Below are 20,261 nucleotides of genomic sequence, written 5' to 3'. Positions count from 1 at the left end.
CGCTCCGCCGCCTCCTCCCGCCGCAGCCGCCGCCGCCATCTTGTCGCGCGGAGCGAACCCCCCCGCGGGGCTGCGGCACCGCGTGAGCTCATCCGCGGGGGGGCGCCGGGGGGCGGGCGGCTGCCATGGAGACGGAGGCGGCGCTCTGACGCCACCGCTGGCGTCACGGCGCGCGGACCGCGCCGGGCGCCCCCGCGCGGCGGACGCGGAGGGGAGGAAAGCGCGCTGCGGGTTTTGGGGAGAAACCCGCGGGAAGTGGGAGACGTCCTGCTCGTGACGTCACGACATCAGGGAGACCCCGCCCCCCACCCGCGAACACCTGGGTCACGCCTCACTTCGGGAGGAGAATGACGTCACAGGGCGGTAGAATGACGTCACGGAGAGGGGCTGCGGTGGGCGGTTGGTGCTGCGGTTTTGGGGAGAAACCAGTGAGATATGGGAGTCTGACGTCACTCCCGAATGGGAATAGCTGAATGATGTCATGGTGAGACCGCCCCATCTGGTGCTCCCTGGGGCCAGGGAGCTGTTTCAGTATTGGGGCAAAACCCTCTGGGAATTGGAAACTTGTTCTTGTGACATCACTCCTTGCGGGGTCATCAGGGACCCCGCACATGCAGGTCACGCCTCATTTTGGGGGCAGAGTGACATCAGGGCTGGTAGAATGACGTCAAGGCGAGGGCTGGGACGTGGGCTATGGTTTGAGTGTGAAACCCACGATAAACAGCAAAAGGCTTCTTATGACATCACCCGGTCAGGGAGTGACTCCATCACTCCCCACCTGGGTCCCGCTTCTCCTCGGGGCAGCATGACGTCACGGGAGCGGTGCAGTGACGTCACGGCGGGAGGTGGCACTTCCGCGGGCGCGGGGCGGAAGCGGCGGCCGGGGCGCGCGCGGGGAGGCGGAAGCGGAAGCGGCGCAGGCGCGGGGCCGAGCGGAGGGGACGCGCCCGCCATGGAGTCGCGGGGGAAGGAGCCGCAGCCGCCGTGAGTGCGGGGGGACCGCGGCGCGGGGCGGCGCCGGCCCGGGAACACCGGGGAGGGGCGCGGGGGGCGGCGGGAGGAGGAAGGGGAGGGGGCGCGGGGCGAAGCCGCCCTGCTGAGCCCAGCCCGCCGCGATGGGCTGCGGGTGCGGCGTGCCCCCACCGGGCTGCAGGCGGCGGCCGCGGGAAGCATCATCCCGCTGCTCCTCCCGCTGTAGATCCTTCGGGGTCTGCAAAGATGATGAAGGGCTAGAGCATCTCTCTGATGGGGAGAGCTGGGAGCTGGGCCTGGTCAGCCTGGAGAAAGGAATTCCATCAATCCATAGAAATATCTCCAAGGAGTGTCAGAGCATGGCTCCAGACTCCCTTTAGTGATGCTCAGCATCAGGACAAGGAGCAGTGGCCATAAACTAAAATGCAAATTCCACCTCAAGGTGGGGAAGATCTTCTTTCCGTGGATGGTGGCAGAGCGCTGGAGCAGCTGCCCAGGGAGATCGTGGGATCTCTCTCTCTCTGCACACATTCCAAACCCACCTGGATGCATTCCCGTGTCGCCTGCTCTAGGTGACCCCGCCTTGGCAGGGGGGTTGCACTGGATGATCTCCAGAGATCCCTCCCAGTTTGTAACGGGTCTGGGATTCTGGGATCAATCCCACCACGATGCGCTGCTCCCGAAGCCAGATTATCCACCTGGACTGTGGAGCTCAGCAGTTGTAAGCTGGATCTCTGGGTGCTAATAGGGACTTATCCTCGGAGTCTCAGCGGTTGTTGCTGAGTTGTTAAAGCCCTGCATGGCTCAGGTGTGGGGCTGCAGAGCATCCTCGGAGCTGTGCTTTGTTCTCCATGCTGGGATGGCTGTGCCTGGCTCCAGGGGAATGCCTGCTGCAGAGTCACTCTGGCATGGAGCAACATCCGTGTTGTTGTTCTCTGCCAGCACGCCCAGGAACAGGCAGGAGCTGTGGTGCAGCAGATTCCAGCAGCCCTTTCCCAGCCCTGCTGCTGTGGGAGCTGCTGGAAGCAGTGAGTGTGAACTGTTCTTTCCACAGGAACAGAATGGGCATGGGGGACTCCAACCCGGCAGCAGTCCCACACGCCGCCGAGGACATTCAGGGAGATGACAGGTGGATGTCACAGGTAAGGCTGGCAGGTGGATCCTCATTAGTGGGGTGATGTTGGGCCAGTGCTGCCCAGGCCACACTTGGGACCCTGAGGTCACAACAGCCTGGAGCTGGCAGCTTCACACCTGTGTGTCCTGCCATGATGGAGCAAAGGAAGAGGGGTCTGGAGCATCTCTCTGGCGAGGAGTGACTGCAGGAGCTGAGCTGGGTTAGTCCTGAGAAGACTGAGAGGAGATCCCATCAATCCATGCAAAATCTCCAAGGGGTGTCAGAAGATGGGGCCTGACTCTGCTCAGTGACAGGACAAGGAGCAATGGTCATAAACTAAACCATGCCAAGTTTCATCCAACCCTGGATCCTCATGGGCTTGTGGAGTTGGGAGCAGTGTCCAGCAGCTCAGGGATTAATGCAGGCAGGGGTGCTGGAGGGCATGGCAGCAGGGGAAACTGGTTGGGCAGCCGTCCCTGTCCTGCAGCAGAGATGGATGCCCAGGAGCAATTGTCACCTGCTGCTCACCTTGCTGCTCTCTTTGACAGCACAATCGGTTTGTCCTGGACTGCAAAGACAAGGAGCCCGACGTGCTCTTCGTGGGGGACTCCATGGTGCAGTTGCTACAGCAGTATGAGGTAGGGATGAAGGGAGGGAGGGGTGGGTCAGAGCAATTGGAGCATCTCTCTCTGACCCACTAGAGGCTGATCACGTGTAACACTGATGACTTCCACTGTTCCCGTTTTCACTGCCGTCTCCTGAGGCGTTCCTGCCCTGCTTCCTGAACTCCCCAGTGCCTGGACACTGCTTTACCTGGCTGCTTTTGCCTCCCTCTCTGAGGCCACGACCAGCTGCCTGCATTTTGGCACACAGGCTCTGCCCCTCAGCTCTCAGATTCCAGCCTCCTGAGAGCCATCGAATTCCCTGTGGCTGTACCTGGCATGCCCAGAACACACTCAGTCCTGTAGAGTTCAGGGTGCCAGAGGCACTGGTCCACTGGTTCTTCCCTAAAATTATTGAGGGAAATAACAGTTCTCTTCTGCTGTGGTGGCAGCTGAGCAGCTTTGTTCTGCAAGAGCTGCTTCCCTTTGTTCTAGTTTTGTTACCTGGGGATGAGAAGGACTTAATCAGGTCATAGATTCCTTCTTCAAAGGCCCTGTGCTTAGGGACACCGTGGTCTGCAATAGATCAGCACTCGGAGGCTCTGATGAGTTCAGCAAATCACTGCTCCAGAGATCTTTCCTTCCTTTGTGCCAGGTCTGAGAGCTCCATCTCTACTGACTCCAAATAAAATGTCATTCCTTGTCTAAATGCCCTTTGTGGAATGAGTTTTCAGAGAAGGGCTCGTGGCTCTCAGTGACCTTGAGGACACCGTGTGGTGTCTTTGCTTCACAGCCAGGATGCTGCTCTGAAGCAGCACATTGGTTTCTGCTTGCAGATATGGCGAGAGCTCTTCTCCCCGCTCCATGCACTGAATTTTGGGATTGGTGGAGACACCACGGGACATGTTCTATGGAGACTGAAGAACGGTGAACTGGAGAACATCAAACCCAAGGTATGAGCTGAAGAGTTAGTGAGGGTATCCAGGTGAAGGTCACCTGCAGCTGCAAGCCTGGCACAAGTGCCTTTCCTGAGAGCAGTGGGCAGTGCCAGCCCTGGGGCTGAACTCTCAAACCCAACTCTCCCTGCAGTTTTTTGGCTACAGATGATGTTTATGCAGGGATTTCAGGGTCATCAGCCCTGTTAGCACTTGCCCTGGAAAAGCTGGAAACATTTTTCTCTCTTTGCAGGTCATTGTTGTTTGGGTTGGAACAAATAACCATGAAAACACAGCAGAAGAAGTCGCAGGGGGAATCGAGGCCATCGTGCGCCTGATAAACACCCAGCAGCCACAGGCCAAAGTGATTGTGCTGGTACGTCCCTGCTCCCTGGGCTCTGCCTTACTGGGAGTCACTGGGCAGTGCTGGGAGGGCAGTCCCTTAATCTGTCCTCTGCTTTGTGCCTCTCCTCCATGGCTTGGTTTTGCAGGAGCTCTCCTTTAGCCCTTCCAGAGCTGGGTGGACTCATTCCCAGTAATAATCCCACTTCTTAATGTTGCTGGGGAAGTCCTGTGAGGGGAAGATAGGTGCCCAGATTCCAGCTGGCATTGGGAATCCTAGTTGGCTTCCTTGTCCTTAGGAAGCTGCTTGCCTGTCTTGCTGAGGAGCTGAAAGTGTATGGAAAGAGCACAAGCTGGTACATTTAAAAAATAAAAGAAAGCAGTTTACCTGGCAGTCAGTAGCTTGTAGCTCATCTGGCTCCTTCACTTGCATTTCACATTAGGCCTGAATGGATAAATTCTGATTCAAGGGATGAGTTCCTCTTGTCACAGACATCCTAAATCCTGACAGGCAGCCCGAGTTGGAAGGGAAAGCAGGACTCTTGATGCCATCAGAGTCACACAAATCTCTTTTCTGCCTCCCCTTGTGCCAGGGCCTGCTACCTCGTGGAGAGAAGCCAAACCCACTGCGGCAGAAGAACGCCAAGGTGAACCATCTGCTGAAAGCCTCGCTCCCCAAACTGCCCAACGTGCAGCTGCTGGACGTGGACGTGGGCTTCGTGCACTCGGATGGCACCATCTCCTACCACGACATGTTCGACTTCCTGCACCTGACGGGCGGGGGCTACGCCAAGGTCTGCAAGCCCCTCCACGAACTGATCATGCAGCTGCTGGAGGAGACCCCCGAGGAGAAACGAGCTGCCCTGGCCTGAGTCGCTGCTGTCAGCGTGGAGAGCATCATCCAGCCCATCAGATCAGTTCTGTCACTGGCACTACAGAATCCTTCTTTCTTAAAGCACTTTCCATTGTAGAATGTTACCGGATGTCCGTACCTAGTGTTTTGAGGGGGAAGGCTCATGTTTAACTGGTCTTGTACATACGAGGGCCGGCTGGGTTGGTTTTATTGCAGGAGGAAATTAGCTGAAGAAGAGTTTTACTTTTAAACCATTCCTCATTTAAAACGAGAACAGGACTGTCACTCTGTGCCCCTCTCATGTCTTGTTGCCCTGTGGTTGTCCTAGACCCCTTGTAGCCTGTCCGACAGCCCACTCCTGGCTCACCGTTCCTGGCTGCAGCCATCGTGCTCTGTGTATTTGCCTGGCAACAAGAATCACATTCCACTTGCAAAAGCCAGAACAGATGCATTTTTCCAAGCTTGGTTCCACCTTTTAGGCGGTTTTGTTGTTTTTGGGTTTTTTTTGTTTGTTTGTTTGGGGTTTTTGTTTGTTTGTTTGTTGTTTGTTTGTTTACTGAGGGGGCGTTAAATGACAAGTGTTGCTTTCTCACTCCTTTCTGAAGCAGCTTGAAACTGGAATTCAGAAATTTAAAGAAGCAAACAGTTACCTGAACTCGTGTAACACTCCCCAGTGCTTGTCTCATGCTCGTTTCCCCAGTCCTGCTAGCGGGGGCACCTTCCCTTCCTCCCTCGCAGCTCTCCTGGGAATGTTCCCATTTGGGTGCTGCTGCTGGCCCCTGCTCCTGCTGCCCGTGATGTTACTGGCTTTTAGCAGTTGCTCAGTGTAGGATTTTAATGATCCAGTAATTGGCAGTCACTTCCTCGCTCTTCTGGAACTGACAGATGTCCCTCTGAGGTGCCCAGGCTCTTTGCAGTTTTTTTCTATTTTTTTATTAAGTATGACTGTTACATCCTTTTTTTCTAAAGCAAACCCACATGAAGAGCCCCTGGCTGCAAGGCCTAAATCACTCTGAAGCTTTACAGATCCCAAGGTGTATATTTCCTTATCACTACTGGTTTACTTGTATAAACTACAGCCTCTTAGAGTAAAAAGTGAAGACGTAGCTTCTCCTGCCCTGGACACTGCTCCTCACCTCTAGCAAGGGAGCCAGAGGGGCAGGTGCCCTCCTGAAGGGCTGTGGCTCACACAGTGGGGTTTTAGCTTGGTTTGTAGTTCAGAGGGCTGCTTGTAGCAAAATGACTTTTCATTTAAAACTGAGAGCTTCTCTTCCAGAAAGAAATGGTTTGGACCTGAGAGGCAGAGCCCTAGATGAATTGATAACTTGCAAATAACCTATTTTAAACTAAGTCTGTTCCTCCCTGCCTTACCTGCCGGAGCTGCAGCTCAGTGGTGCCACGCTGGGTTTGTGCTTCCCATGGGATTCCAGGCAGGTAAACCTGGGAGGAACAGAGAGCTTCACTCTGTGCTCCAAGGGAGGGATGTTCAGGTGTCAGGTGGCTTTGCTGAAGCCCATAGGTACTGTACATAGTCTGTCTGCCCTTTGCTGTAGCCAAGGGGCTGGTGTGTAACTCTGACCTAGCGTTGAGGAATCCCCTAACGTCCCACCTCATCCCCCTCCTGTAGCTTTGATCATAGCAGGATTCCTGCCTGGATTGCATGCATAGTGTGTGTTTTGTTTCCAGTATATGTGATCTACACACAGATGAAGGAAAGATGAAGCATTCCCCTGGCCAGGATCAGATGCAGGGAGTTGCAGAGTGCCGTGGGAGAGGAGGGATCAAACCCTACCCCCAGGATCAGACCAGGGATGCTGCTCCCTGGAGCTCCACGGCCTTGCAGGACAGGATTTGAGGGAACACTGCTCATGCTTCCCATAAGCTTGTGGCTGGAAATACTGGGGAAGGGCAAGTGGAAAATCAAATGTTAAAAGTACAATGCAGTGGAGAGTTCCTGGGGAAGGGCTTATCCCATCCCCAGCCCCCTCAGGGAGCTGGGATAAAACCCATTCTTGCTCCCTGAGAGCTTTCCATCTCCAGGCTTGCGAGAAAAGCCGTGTGCTAGTTTAATCTCTGCATCCCTGCTTCCCTCCCTCCCTGCTGCTGCTGCTGCATTTGGCTGAAGAGATGCTAACCAGGAATGTACTCTGCAGTAAAGCCCTGACTTCGCTCGGCACCCTGTGCTCGCTGTGAGCCAGCCCCGTGGGCAGGGTGCCGAGTGGCCCGGGGAATTTGGCAGGCTCTGCCTCACCAGGGAGGCTCTGCTGGCTCTGCTTAGGCTTGGCTTGCTGAGGTGCCACGCTCTGTGCTGGTTCAGTGCTCTCGGCTCTGCTTGTTGCTGCCTGGCAGGAAACTGCCCTGCTCACCTGAGAGGTGTTGTGGGCAAGAGGGGCTCTGCCTGCTGCTCACCCAGTGCTGAAATCTGAGTGCCTCCTGTGAGAAAACTTCAGTTCCAGCTCTGGATGTCCCTCGGGACAGGGCTGGGCTGGAGCTGTGACCTCCTCTGAGTGAGCGTGTCCAGTTTCATGTTTATGCAGCAGAGAGGAAAACAAACAAAAGATGTGAAATGACAGAGTCTTGTGAGGTGCTGGGGGAGGGTGAGGCAGGAGCAGGGAGGCTCCGGTATCTCCCCTCACTGCCCACCCGCTGCCCCGAGCCTTCCCCGGGACACAACCATTGTGATTCTGCTTTGGCAAAAATGCATCGGCTGGTAGAAGTCACTGTTAGTGCATATTTCGATATAAATGTCAATGTTTCACCCACCGTGTCGCAGCCTGTGTGTGTGTGTGTGTGTGCCCAGCTGTCTCTGCCCTGTCTCGGTCACTCCTGGAGGTCTCCATGGGGCCGGGCAGGTGCTGCCAAACCTCCCACTGCGGGTCCTCCCCGGCTCTGGGAGTTGTGCTCAGCCAGATCCTTGCTCCTCGTTTAATTCCTGCTTCCCCCCACTCCGTTTGGGGCTGTTTTTGTCTGTTTTTCCTCCTTTCCCCGTGCAGATATGGGTGCTGCACCCAAACCTGTGAGCACGGTGCTGCAGGTGAAGGGAACTGGTTTATTCTGGCCCTCGACAGGACATCGGCTTGTGTTCGATTCCCGAGTGATTTCTCCCCAATAATGGCCCTGGAATAAATAGGGAGTGCACATCCCCACGCAGTCCCGCTCACAGCCATCCTGCAAGAGGCGATTCGAGTTCACCAGAGCCGAGGAGCCGGCCGGAATTCTGCTTCTCTTCCCGCATGTCTGTCCCTGAGGTTGTCCCATCTGCTGCCAGCGCCACCACCTGCACCTGGAAACGATGGGCAGACTCCAAACTGTGGGATCCTCAGGGACAGGAGGGCCCGGAGAAATAAAGTGCACAATAGCAGCAGTGCCTTGTCTCGTGGCATTTGTCCCGTGGAGCAGAGCCAGAGGCAGCGGCCCTGGATGTCAGAGCCAGCCCAGGAAAATGGCTCTGAGTGAGGTGACACGGGCCTGAGCCCTTTCAGAGGGGGATTTTAAATCACAACTCCCAATTTCAGGCAAATAAAATGCGATGTAAAGGCCACAGAGCTGCTGGAGAGAGGCCTGGAAGCCGGAGGCTGGGCAACAGCTGGGATGGGGGGGTTGTTTTGGGAGACACACCAAAAATGTGGTGTGGCATCACTCCTGCTTCCTCCAAGCCTGGGAAAACTCTCAAGTTCCTTTGAATTATTCCATGTCTGGTGGTGAAGGGTGCAACAAACGGGAGAGGCTGCAGGAACCCCGGTAGGCATCCGGAGAGCAGCAGGAGAAAGGGATGGGGCAGACCCGCCCCGTCCCTGGCACGATTCTTCCATGTCCTCACGGACTTTGGGCAAGAGGTTTGGGTGGGTGTCTGCAGTGCCGCATGGCACCGGGGCTTCCCTGTTGGGACAGGGTCTCCATATGGGGTCTCCTATGGACCAGATGCTCCCCTACAGAGTTCTGTTTGGGACAGGATCTGCCCTACAGACCAGGGCGTTTTCAGTGGGGTTATACAGGGAACTGGGCATCCTGTACAGGATCCCTGTGCAGCCGGGGTCCTATATGGACTCGGGGCTCCCCTATAGAACAGGGCTTCCCTTATGGGGTTCCATATGGAGCAGGGTTCCCTTATGGGGTCTTATATGGGACACGGGCTCCCCGGTAGGACAGGGCATCCATCCCCGGTGTGGTTCCCTTTGGAGCCGGGCTTCCCCGCAGGGTCGCGAACGGCCCTCGGTGCGCCCGGGCTAGGGCCGGTCCCCCCGGGGCTGCAGCGCGGGCCAGTTCCCCGGGTTCGGTCCCCCCGGGGGTCGGGTCGGTCCCCCCGAGTTCGGGCCGGTTCCCCCGCCCCGCCCGCCGCGTCACTTCCCCGGCCGGGCACTCAGCGTGCGCCAGGCCTGACGTCACCGCCGGTCCGTGTTTACCGCGGTGCGGAACGGGAAGGGGAGAGGGAACCGGGACCGGGATCGCGACCGGGATCGGCGCCGGGATCCGCCAGCAGCTCCCGCACCGCCCCCGCCCCGCACCGGCCCGACCATGGGGCAGCGCTCCCGGCCGCACCCCGGCTGAGCTCCCGTCCGTCCGTCCGTCCGTCCGTCCGTCCCGTCCCGTCCCGTCCCGTCCCGTCCCTTCCCTTCCCTTGCCGTCCGTGCCGTCCCGCCCCGCGGACCTTGGCCGGGGATGCTGGCGGGATGTCGGGCGCCGGGGCGGCCGTGCTGGGCTGGGCGCTCCTGGCCGGGGCCCTGCTGCCCCCGCCGCCCGTCCGGCCCCAGCCCCAGCCCCACGACCGCCGCGACATGCAGCACAAGGACGCGCAGTTCAACACCACCTACATCGACTGGGTGGACGCCAACCTGCTCAACATCTACGCCTTCAACCACAGCGTCCGGAGGAACACGGTGAGCAGGGGTGGTCACCGCCGCCGCGTCCCCCCCGCCTGTCCCCGGGATGCCGGGGGTTTGGGGTGCTCAGGGCACGACAGCTTCTGCCACGGCGGCCGAGCAAAGTCCAGCCTTCGGTTGGAGCTGCCGCGGCCCGACCTGCCCTGCCAACACCTCACCTGCCCCTGTCCCCGCAGACCGAGGGCGTGCGGGTGTCGGTCAATGTCCTGTCGCACTACAAGGACCGGCCCGTGCTCTTCGTGGTGAGGCAGAAGGAGGCGGTGGTCTCCTTCCAGGTGCCGCTCATCCTCCGGGGCCTGTGAGTACCAGGGGGCGGGCAGGAATACCCTGTGCAGGAGTTCCCCATCCAGGGATGCCCCATCCAGGAGTTCCTCATGCAGGGATGCCCCATGCGGGAGTTTCCCATCCAGGGATGTCCCATCCAGGAGTTCCCCATGCAGGGATGCCCCATGCGGGAGTTTCCCATGCAGGGATGCCCCATGCGGGGGTTCCCCATGCAGGGATGCCCCATCCGGGAGTTTCCCATGCAGGGATGCCCCATGCGGGAGTTCCCCAGGCTGGGATGCCCGTGCAGGGGTCCCTGGAGGGCTCGGTGGGCACACTCGGCTCTCCCTGCCCAGGTACCAGCGGAAATACGCGTACCAGGAGGTGAGCCGCACGCTCTGCCAGCCGCAGACCAAGGCTGAGGTGGAGACCCAGCACTTCTACGTGGATGTCTCCACGCTCTCCCTCAACACTTCCTACCAGCTGCGGGTCACCCGCGTGGAGAACTTTGTGCTGCGGTGAGGGGAGCCCCGCGCCTTTGTCCCCTTCCCTGTGGGGGCTGCGGGGGCTGTGGGCTCTCCTCACCACCCGTCACCTTTCCCTGCTCTCTGCAGCACCAATGAGAGGTTCAGCTTCAATGCCACGGCTGCCCAGCCGCAGGTGAGGGCAGCTAGCACGGCATGGCACGGGAGGGGTCTGTGCCCAGGAGGGGAGTGTGGCCACCGTGGCAGCAACGGGCCCTTTCTCCCCACAGTACTTCAAGTACGAGTTCCCCGAGGAAGTGGACTCAGTGATTGTTAAAGTGACCTCAGCCATGGCCTTCCCCTGCTCTGTCATCTCCATCCAGGACATCCTGGTAGGTCTGGCCAGTGGGTCTGCTCTCTGGGTGGCCCGTGGTGCCCTGTGGGGCTGATGGTCCCTCTGCCCCCGCAGTGCCCTGTCTACGACCTGGACAACAACGTGGCCTTCATCGGGATGTACCAGACCATGACGAAGAAGGCGGCCATCACGGTGCAGGTGGGCACAGGGCTGTGCCATGGGGCTGAGCGGCTCCAGGTCCCTGCCTGGTGTTGCCAGGCTTCCAGAGCCCACAGAGGATGCCCCTGGGATAGCCTCTGGCATGGGAGATGCCCTGCTGGGCTCTGCTGACCCCCATGTCTTGCTGCAGAAGAAGGATTTCCCCAGCCATAGCTTCTATGTGGTGGTGGTGGTGAAGACGGAGGACGAGGCGTGTGGGGGGCCTCTGCCCTACTACCCCCTGTCCAAGGATGCCTCTCCAGGTTTGCAGTGGGGCTGCCACCGTGAGCTGTGTGTGGGGATAAGCAGGGGACAGGGCAGAGAGCTGAGCCCTGTCCCTGCCTTCTTCCAGATGAGCCCGTGGATCAGCACAACCGGCAGAAGACACTGGAGGTGATGGTGTCACCTGCCATAACCTGTGAGTCTGGAGGGGCTGGGGGTGCTGGGCTCTGTGGGGACCCATGGCAGGTCCCCTGAGGTGCCACCCTCACTGAGGGCCTGTCCTGGCTCTGCACAGCTGAAGCCTACGTGCGCAGTGTTCTCTTCTGCCTCGGCATCTTCCTCTCCTTCTACATCCTCACACTGCTCATCGCCTGCTGGGAGAGCTGCAGGTGAGTGCCCGGTGTCACTGCCCCTGTGTGCTGAGCCCATGGGGACAATCCTGCTGCGGGCCCTGGGGTGTGTCACTTCGCCCCAGCAGTGGCACAAACGGGCTGACAGCTGCTTCCCTCGGCAGGCAGCACAGGAGGAAGGGGCTCCTGGCAGCCATGGATTCGCCCAGCCTGGACACAGGTGAGGGCTGGAGGCAGCATGGAGGGCTGTGCCTGGGGAATTCCTCCTTATTCTGCCCTCTTGAGCCTGTGGCAAAGTCTCTGCCTCTGCGAGGGTATCCCCCTGAGTTCCTGGGAATAAATCCCAGTGTCAGGGGGGCAGGGAGGTCCCAGACTTCTCTGCTGTGGGGCTGCCAGGGCTGTGCTGGCGCTTTGCATCTCACCAGGTCTATCTTTTTCTTCTCACGGCTTTCCGGGGACTCCCAGAATCGCTCCTGGGTAGGTGCCAGCTCTGTCCTTGTCTCTGAGCTCACCCCGTGCCAGGGCAGGGCTGGTGAGAGCTGCTTTGTGCCCAGTGGGACAGAGGTGCCACCGAGGGTGACAGGGACCCTCCTGTCCCACAGGTCACTCCCGCAGCATCCCCAACTCCTTCCTGAACCATGGTCCCTACGACAGCTACGGTTATGGCTCCTTCGGTGAGTGCCACGAGCTGTCCCTGTCCCTCACCCCCCTGCCCGTCGGCTGTGCCCACCCTTGTCCTTGTTCTTGCAGGGAATGGCTCCTCCAGCAGCACCGAGGGCATCACAGACAGCCTGGCCTCAGCAGAAGTCTCCTACAGTTACGTGGGTGAGTTGCTGGGCCACTGGTGTGGCCACAGTCCTGCGGAGCCTCGTGCCCAGTGGCATCCTGGTCCTGCCCCCTCCATCTCCGGGAAGGGTCCTGGGGCTGCTGGCCCCTCCGTGCAGCCCCCAGCGGGGTCTCCACCAGTGACACACCTCAGGGAGCTCTGCTCCAGTAACTCTGGCTTTCCTTTGAAGGGCAGGAGCAGTTCAAGCGGCGCACGCCCTCCGCCCCGACGAGGCCACTGAGCATTGCCATGGGTAGATGCTGGTACCGGGCAGGGTCGGGCCAATCAGGGCGAAATCTGCCCAGCCCCGGGCTGTGCCCAGGGCACAGAACCCCTGCTCCCCTCCCTCAGAGCAAGTGCAGCACCTGAGGGGCTGCAGAGCCCCGTTGTCCGCCTGGCCCTTGGTGTTCCCCAGCTTGGCAGAGCCCTGGGGAACAGGCACGGGACAATGCTTGCCCACATGGGCACAGCCACCACCTGTCCCCAGGGCAGGGCTGTAGGGAGCTGTGAGTTGGCAGGGAGGCAGCCCAGTGGTTAATTGGGGGTGATTGGGGTTCTGTGGGGTGGGCACCGAGGCGGGCTGGCCCAGGGGCTGTGCTGATGGCCCCGGCCCGGCGGCAGGGGAGCGGTCACTGGAGAACGTGGCCAGCCGGCCACGCCTGGACTCGCTCAGCTCTGTCGAGGAGGATGACTACGACACGCTGGCCGACATCGACTATGACAAGAACGTCATTCGCACCAAGGTGTGTGTCCCCTCCAGCCCTGCCCCCTGCCAGCTGCTCCCTGCTGGCCAGGCAAGCCCCTGACCCCCTCTCCTTCCAGCAATACCTGTGCGTGGCCGACCTGGCACGCAAGGACAAGCGGGTGCTGCGGAAGAAGTACCAAATTTATTTCTGGTGAGTGGGAGGCAGTGGGGAGGGGGGCACCAAGCTGTGTCCCAGCCTAGGGTACACAGCAGGGACCCCCTGACAGCCCCACCCTCTCCCAGGAACATCGCCACCATCGCTGTCTTCTACGCCCTCCCTGTCATCCAGCTCGTCATCACCTACCAGACAGTGAGTGTGGCCAGGGCAGCAGTGAGGGGTTTGTGGGAGTTTTGGGGGCGCAGTCCCAAACTGTGCTCCCCAGCATGATGGGGACATCCCTGGGAGCCCCCTGTGTCCTTCACCCTGCTCGTGCCCACAGGTGGTGAATGTCACTGGCAACCAGGACATCTGCTACTACAATTTCTTGTGCGCCCACCCGCTGGGGAACCTCAGGTGGGTTGTGGGGACGGAGGAGGGTGGCTGGGGGTCCCCTGTGCCCATGTGCCCTGGGCTGGGCTGCAGCAGGACCCCAGGGAGGGAGGGGCATCCACAGCACCCACACCCGGTCTGGCCTCTGCAGCGCCTTCAACAACATCCTCAGCAACCTGGGCTACGTCCTGCTGGGTCTGCTGTTCCTGCTCATCATCCTGCAGCGTGAGATCAACTACAACCGCGCTCTCCTGCGCAACGACAGCCACGCCCTGGTGAGGGACAGGGCTGCCTGGGGGGGCTCGGCTGCCTGGTGGGGCTCAGCCTCCAGGACCCCCCGTTTCTCCTTCCTCCCTCTCCTCTGCCTCGCAGGAGTGTGGCATCCCCAAGCACTTCGGGCTCTTCTACGCCATGGGCACCGCCCTTATGATGGAGGGGCTGCTCAGCGCCTGCTACCACGTCTGCCCCAACTACACCAACTTCCAGTTTGGTGAGTGCCCCCCTGGTACCCGCCCCCTCCACACCGGGGCCACCCACGTCTCTCTCACCTCTGTGCCTCCCCAGACACCTCCTTCATGTACATGATTGCGGGGCTCTGCATGCTGAAGCTCTACCAGAAGCGTCACCCCGACATCAACGCCAGCGCCTACAGCGCCTACGCCTGCCTGGCCCTCGTCATCTTCTTCTCCGTGGTGGGCGTGGTGAGTGTGGGGAGCACTGAGGGACGAGGGGCTGGCTGTCCCCACCTCTCACTGCCCGCCCCGCACTCGCCCTGCAGGTCTTTGGGAAGGGGAACACGGCCTTCTGGATCGTCTTCTCCGTCATCCACATCGTGGCCACGCTGCTGCTGAGCACCCAGCTGTACTACATGGGGCGCTGGAAGCTGGGTGAGGGGGGCACCGTGAGCCAGGTGGGTGGGGACAATGTGGTGGCTCCCCGGTGTCACCTTCTGTTTCCCCACAGACTCGGGCATCCTGCGCAGGATCCTGCACGTGCTGTACACGGACTGCGTCCGGCAGTGCAGTGGGCCCATGTACGTGGTGAGTGCTGGCACTGGGGCCCCCTGCTCTGTGGAGACCCTCCCTTGCAGCCCCCGCAGCCCCTCACAGCCCCCTCCTCTTTTGCAGGACCGAATGGTGCTCCTGGTCATGGGGAACATCATCAACTGGTCACTGTGAGTGCAGAGCTGGGCACGTGCCAGATTCCATCCTGCTTTTCCCCATCCCTGCTGCTGCCCTCACCCTGCTCCTGCAGTGCTGCCGTCCCTCCGTGGGGCTGGGCCAAGGACAGGCAGCTCATGGCAGCTGTGAGCCCAGCATGACAGGTCCCCCTGCAGCTGTGGCACCCCGGAGTCCCCAGTGCCTGATGTCCTGGGGGCTGCAGACATGCTTTGGGGACAGCGGGCATGGCAGGGGGACCCCCAGGCTGACCCCACTGCCTGTCCCTGCCTCCCCAGCGCTGCCTACGGCCTCATTGTCCGCCCCAATGACTTCGCTTCCTACCTGCTGGCCATCGGCATCTGCAACCTCCTCCTCTACTTCGCCTTCTACATTATCATGAAGGTGGGAGTTGAGCCCTGGGCCCCCACAGGCCCAGCAGGGAGGGCAGGGCAGGGCTGGGCACTGCTGCCAGCTCCTGCCCACACGGTGACCCTGGCCTCTCCCGCAGCTCCGCAGTGGAGAGCGCATCAAGCTCATCCCCCTGCTCTGCATCATCAGCACCTCTGTGGTCTGGGGCTTTGCCCTCTTCTTCTTCTTCCAGGGGCTCAGCACCTGGCAGGTGAGCAGGAGGGTGGCACAGGCAGCGGGGTGGGCAGGGTGGCCGTGAGCAGGCACAGTGACGCTGGCCCTGTGCCCGGCAGAAAACGCCAGCTGAATCCCGGGAGCACAACCGTGACTGCATCCTGCTCGACTTCTTCGACGACCACGACATCTGGCATTTCCTCTCCTCCATCGCCATGTTCGGCTCCTTCCTGGTAGGTGCTGGTTCCACTGGCACAGCAGCCACTGTCCCCAGTCCCCCAGGTCACCACGCCCTGCTCCTCTCACTCCCCTCGCTCCACAGGTGCTGCTGACGCTGGACGATGACCTGGACTGTGTCCAGCGGGACAAGATCTACGTCTTCTAGGAGCCTGCAGCCACCTGCTGCCCTGGGACTGTGCCAAACGCCCGGCTGCAGCCCCGGGAGGGGGACCCACCCCTGGGGAGGGATGTCTGTGCTGCAGGTCCTGCCAGCGACTCTGTCCCCCTCCCCACACAGCCCGGGGACCCTGATTTGCCTCCTCCCCATCAGCCGGGTCCTTCCAGGCACTTTGTGCCCATCTCTGGGCCCGTCACAGCCAAAAATGGGGCTGGGGGGCCACCGGAGCATCCGTCCTTGGTGGCAAGTGACACTGGAAAAGGTGGTGGTGCTGCTGCTGCTCCGTGTCCGTGTGCCCGTGGCCACAGGGGGGATTGGGGCGAGTGCTGTGCCAGAGCCCCGTGGCCCCCCGAGCACGTGGGTGTGGGTCTCTCTTCAGTGCCTGAGTCGAGTGGGTGGGAGGTGGGGGTGTGTGGGGCCAGCACGGTGGTGGCAGTGGCTGGAGAGGCCCCACTCGTGTCTCCTCTGGTGTCCCAGGACGGGGTGGCCGTGGTGGGCCCCTGTCATTGCTCCCCATCGAGGTGCCGCGCTCCCTGTGCGTGGATCTGCTGGGAAGGGACTCGCATTAAAGTGTCTGCACTTTGCCCGTGCCTGCTGCCACCTGCCAGGGCTCCCATGGGGCAGCTGCCACCACCCCGTGTCAGCCAGGCCCTGCTGTGCTGCTGGCTTCTTCTCCCCACGGCATTTTAGGAGAGGGGAGATGCAGCAGGGGCTGGGAGATGCTGTCCTGGAGAGCACGTGTGGGGAGGGTGGGGGTGGCCTGTGGGTCAGGGGGGGACTGGCAGCCCCGCGGGTGGGTAGGGATGCCCAGGAGGGTCCCACTTCACGGGCAGCAGAATTCCCTGGGGGCTGGGGTCCTCTTTGGCATCGTCTCAGTGCGATAGCAGCGCTGCTGCGTGCTCCGCTGGGCACTGACCCGCTCCAGCTGGTGCCCGCGGGGCAGAGGGAATCCCGGGATGTGCGGGATGCCGCAGCCTCGCTGCCGGCCCCGGCAGCCCTGAACGGACACCGTGGGTGTCACCCGTGCCCCCCCAGCATCGCCGCGGGGGGACCCCGCTGCTCTCGGCGGTGAGCGCACGGGAAAACCAGCCACGAAGTCAGGGCAGGAGCCCTCGGCGCTGCCGCCTGGCTATAAAAGGATTTACTCCATCAGCCCCCGGCCCGGTTCCGCCCTGGCCCCGGCCCCGCTGGGGCGGAGGCACGCGGGGAATGCTCGACCACGGGCTTTCGTCGGTGGTTTTCGGAGTCTTTCCCCAAATATGGTGCCTGGGATGGAGTCATGGAGCGCTGCGGGGCCGGGCGCCCCGGGAGGGAGGGTTTGGGGGGGGCCGGGCTCCGCGCCCCGCTGACATCACCGTCCCGCCGCCCTCCTTTTAGTGCAAGGTCGGGGTCCCCGCGGGGCAGTGCGCTGGTCCCTCACCGAGCATCGCCCTCGCTCCATCCGCAGCCGCTTGTAAGTCCTGCCGCGGGGGGGGGGGGGGGTGGCGGGGAGGGTCCCCGGGGTGGGAACGGCAGCCCCCGGCCAGGGGTGCTGCTCCCCGGGATGGGGACCCTGTACCGGGATAGCGAAGCTGCTCCCGGGACTGCAATTTGCTGCTCCCTGGGTGACGCGGATTCTCCTGCTCCGGGTGGAATTCGGCTCCCCGGGATGGGGATGCTGCTCCTCGGACTGCGCTGATGCTCCCCGGAGGAGGCTCAGGCTCTCCTGCTCGGGCTGGGGTCACTGCCGGGGTTCTGTGCTGCTCCTGCCTCTCAGCACCGCGTTCCCGGCGGGGCTGTGCAGCTGCGGGTCCCCGCGGTGGCCCGAGGGGCCGTGCGGGGCTCAAGGCAGCAATGGAGGGGCAGCGCCAGCCCCCAGTGCCCGTTTCTGCCCCGAGTTCGGTGGGGACGGGAGATGGGCACGGGGCTGACGGGCAGTGCCATGTGGCCGAGGGAGCCGCGTGTGACCCCTCTGAGCCAGGTCGGGCCAGGGCATGGAGCGGGATTGGCTGTGGCATCTGTAGCACCACTAGGTGTGCCCAGCAGTGCTCCGAGACCGGGCACAGGTTGCCCGTAGGGCTCGTGGGGTATCACCATATAAATCATGGGGCTCCTGGGGCACCCATGCGTTGCTGGCAGCAAGCGGAGTCGGTGTCCTCTCCCGCACTGAGCTGTGCCAGGTCTCAGCCCACCCTGCAGGAGCTGGGGTGCCCAGCGGTCAGGATGAGCCCACTGCAGGCCGGGTGTGGATGTGGGACACCCACACAGCTCCTGGAGGCACCCAGAGGCTTCGTGCCAAGCAAGGAGCCGAGCAGGGAGGAGCGATGCCAGCTCCACCAGAGGCTTGGCTGCCGCTCCTAGAGCCTCTCCCTGCTGGCATCTTCCCTGGCATCCTCCCTGGCACCCTCGGGCCCTGCCTGCAGCCGGCTACCTGCCATCAGTGCCCGCAGCATGTCCTTACAAGGGCACGGGCACGGCTCCCACTGCTCCCGCCTCAGCCGCGCTCCTCCCCGGCTCCCGGACCTGCCGCTCCAAGGCCACCCCGCCGCCACCCTGCTGTGCCACGGCCACCGTGCCACGGCCACCACGGCCAGTCAGCCTTGACGTGGTCACCCTGCCACCAGGATCCTGGCATGAGTCACGCCGGGGACATCCATGCCAACCAAGAGCTGGCAAGGGACAGGGATGAGGCTGCTCCTGTGAACAGTCTGAGCTGGGGATGAGGCGTCTCTGCCAGGACATGATCCGTCTGTCTGGGCGGATTTTGGAGGTCATGTGGTGAATTTTCTTCCAAACACATCTGGATGGAGCTGAAGGGCTGTTACCTGGCGAGGGAAGAGCCGGAAGGGCTTGTCCCCACTGCAGCACAGTGGCAGGCAAATGACACAACGGTGTCTGCGGGGTCCCTGGATAGGAGACAGCATCTCCACAGCCTGACTGTCCCTGTCGTGCCACCAGGTCTCCCACCACCGCAGCCATGGCAAACAAAGGGCCAGCCTATGGCATGAGCAGGGACGTGCAGTCCAAGATCGAGAAGAAGTACGATGACGAGCTGGAGGACCGGCTGGTGGAGTGGATCGTGGCACAGTGCGGGGCTGCCGTGGGGCGCCCGGAGCGGGGCCGCCTGGGCTTCCAAGTCTGGCTGAAGAACGGCATCGTAAGTGGGGTCCGGGGGTGGGAGGTTGATGGGGAGCTCCGAGGGCAGCACAGCAGACCCAGGCTTCCCTCTCCTCTGTGGCAGGTGCTCAGCAGGCTGGTGAACAGCCTCTACCCCGACGGCTCCAAGCCCGTCAAGATCCCCGACGCACCGCCCACCATGGTCTTCAAGCAGATGGAACAGATTGCCCAGTTCCTGAAGGCGGCTGAGGACTACGGTGTAGTCAAGACAGACATATTCCAGACCGTGGACCTGTTTGAAGGTGCGGGAGGGGGCAGTCGGGGTCGGGGGTCCCAGAGTTGCTGTGCTGTGCCCATTCTCAAGCCCCTCTCTCTGTCCCTGGGCAGCCAAGGACATGGCAGCGGTGCAGAGGACGCTGATGGCCCTGGGGAGCCTGGCAGTCACCAAGAACGACGGGAACTACCACGGGGACCCCAACTGGTTCATGAAGTAAGTGGGGGAACGCAGAGCTGGGCATGGGGACTCCCTTGCCCCGCGGCTGCTCAGAGCTGGCTCTTTGCTCTGCACATGGAATTGGGATGCCAAACTTCCATCTGGGGAGGGAGGGCGGCTGGGACATCCCTGGGGATGGCGGGGGGCTCCTGGGCAGCCGGGGGTGCGGGTGCCCCACGGGCTCTCCCTGTGCCCCGCAGGAAAGCTCAGGAGCACAAGCGGGAGTTCACCGAGAGCCAGCTGAAGGAGGGCAAGAACATCATCGGGCTACAGATGGGCACCAACAAGGGAGCGTCACAGGCGGGGATGAGCTACGGCCGGCCCCGGCAGATCATCAGCTAGGCTCGTCCCCGCCGCCCCCAGCCCTCCCCAGCCGGGACCTCCGTCTCCGCTCCCCCCGGCCCAGCGCCGCCGCCAGTCCATTGGTATTTATTGAGGAGCATCCGCCCGCCAGCCCCATCGCCCCCGCCAGCGGCCGCACCGAGCCCCGCCGCAGCCCCCGCGCCGGGGCCGCAGCCCCCACCCAGCGCCGTGCCCCGGGCAGCCCCTCTGCCCCCGGGCAGCCCCTCTGCCCCCGGCCTCGCACCCCCGCCGCCAGCCGGTGCTGCCCTCGCCGGCACCCTCGGGTGGCACGGGCCAGCGCCCCGGCCCCCGCGGCCACCGCCCTGCCCGCCGCCCGCACGCCACTGCCGCAGAGATCCCTGCGAACGGGGAGAAGGGAGAATTGGCCTCGGTTTTGTACTTCGTTTTTGTCAAAATTAAAAGGTTATATTCATCTAGCGTGGCCTGACGAGGTTTCATCCCGCCTGCCCCTGCTGCAGCTGGCTGGTGGCACCTGAGAAGCCAAAGTTCTTCTCCCTAAAAGGTTAAAGCTGCTCCTTCTGCCACCTCCAAACCTGGAAAAACCAAAGCTGGAGCTTC

The 20,261-nt window shown here is 61.8% G+C and overlaps 3 protein-coding genes across 6 annotated transcripts; all 3 read left to right on the top strand.

Annotated features, from left to right (window-relative positions):
• Positions 1 to 832: 832 nt before the first annotated feature.
• PAFAH1B2 (platelet activating factor acetylhydrolase 1b catalytic subunit 2) lies at positions 833 to 8,182 on the top strand. The gene is made up of 6 exons (XM_014884720.2): positions 833 to 984; positions 2,027 to 2,114; positions 2,635 to 2,724; positions 3,525 to 3,641; positions 3,877 to 3,999; positions 4,559 to 8,182. Exons 1-6 carry the CDS (start codon positions 953 to 955, stop codon positions 4,835 to 4,837), a joined length of 729 nt encoding a protein of 242 aa, XP_014740206.1. The 5' UTR covers positions 833 to 952; the 3' UTR covers positions 4,838 to 8,182.
• A 1,029-nt stretch (positions 8,183 to 9,211) lies between these two features.
• On the top strand, positions 9,212 to 16,335 carry SIDT2 (SID1 transmembrane family member 2). 4 transcript variants are annotated; one of them, XM_014884737.2, is made up of 28 exons: positions 9,214 to 9,695; positions 9,875 to 9,996; positions 10,319 to 10,480; positions 10,577 to 10,622; positions 10,717 to 10,818; positions 10,896 to 10,979; positions 11,131 to 11,242; positions 11,332 to 11,397; positions 11,497 to 11,590; positions 11,716 to 11,771; positions 12,017 to 12,028; positions 12,154 to 12,225; positions 12,302 to 12,376; positions 12,568 to 12,630; positions 12,999 to 13,120; positions 13,200 to 13,273; positions 13,366 to 13,432; positions 13,563 to 13,636; positions 13,764 to 13,887; positions 13,985 to 14,102; positions 14,177 to 14,313; positions 14,391 to 14,499; positions 14,576 to 14,652; positions 14,740 to 14,786; positions 15,069 to 15,174; positions 15,281 to 15,391; positions 15,474 to 15,587; positions 15,677 to 16,335. In XM_014884737.2, the coding sequence occupies exons 1-28, from the start codon at positions 9,489 to 9,491 to the stop codon at positions 15,737 to 15,739; spliced, it is 2,616 nt and encodes an 871-aa protein (XP_014740223.2). In that variant the 5' UTR covers positions 9,214 to 9,488; the 3' UTR covers positions 15,740 to 16,335. The 4 variants fall into 4 exon arrangements, 3 of the variants coding, with proteins under 3 accessions (XP_014740223.2, XP_014740227.2, XP_014740226.2); XR_015808202.1 differs by lacking the exon at positions 12,568 to 12,630 and having other exon boundaries at positions 9,212 to 9,695; positions 14,576 to 14,645; XM_014884740.2 differs by lacking the exon at positions 12,568 to 12,630 and having other exon boundaries at positions 9,215 to 9,695.
• Positions 16,336 to 17,094: 759 nt separating this feature from the next.
• On the top strand, positions 17,095 to 20,119 carry TAGLN (transgelin). The gene is made up of 5 exons (XM_014884745.2): positions 17,095 to 17,204; positions 18,689 to 18,887; positions 18,972 to 19,149; positions 19,235 to 19,337; positions 19,541 to 20,119. Exons 2-5 carry the CDS (start codon positions 18,708 to 18,710, stop codon positions 19,680 to 19,682), a joined length of 603 nt encoding a protein of 200 aa, XP_014740231.1. The 5' UTR covers positions 17,095 to 17,204; positions 18,689 to 18,707; the 3' UTR covers positions 19,683 to 20,119.
• Positions 20,120 to 20,261: the final 142 nt, after the last annotated feature.

This window comes from Sturnus vulgaris, chromosome 23, assembly GCF_052056855.1.
Source record: "Sturnus vulgaris isolate bStuVul1 chromosome 23, bStuVul1.hap1, whole genome shotgun sequence".
Classification (NCBI taxonomy): Eukaryota; Metazoa; Chordata; class Aves; order Passeriformes; family Sturnidae; genus Sturnus; species Sturnus vulgaris.
The sequence above is the reverse complement of the archived record's forward strand: the minus strand, read 5'-3'. Positions and strand labels throughout refer to the sequence as shown.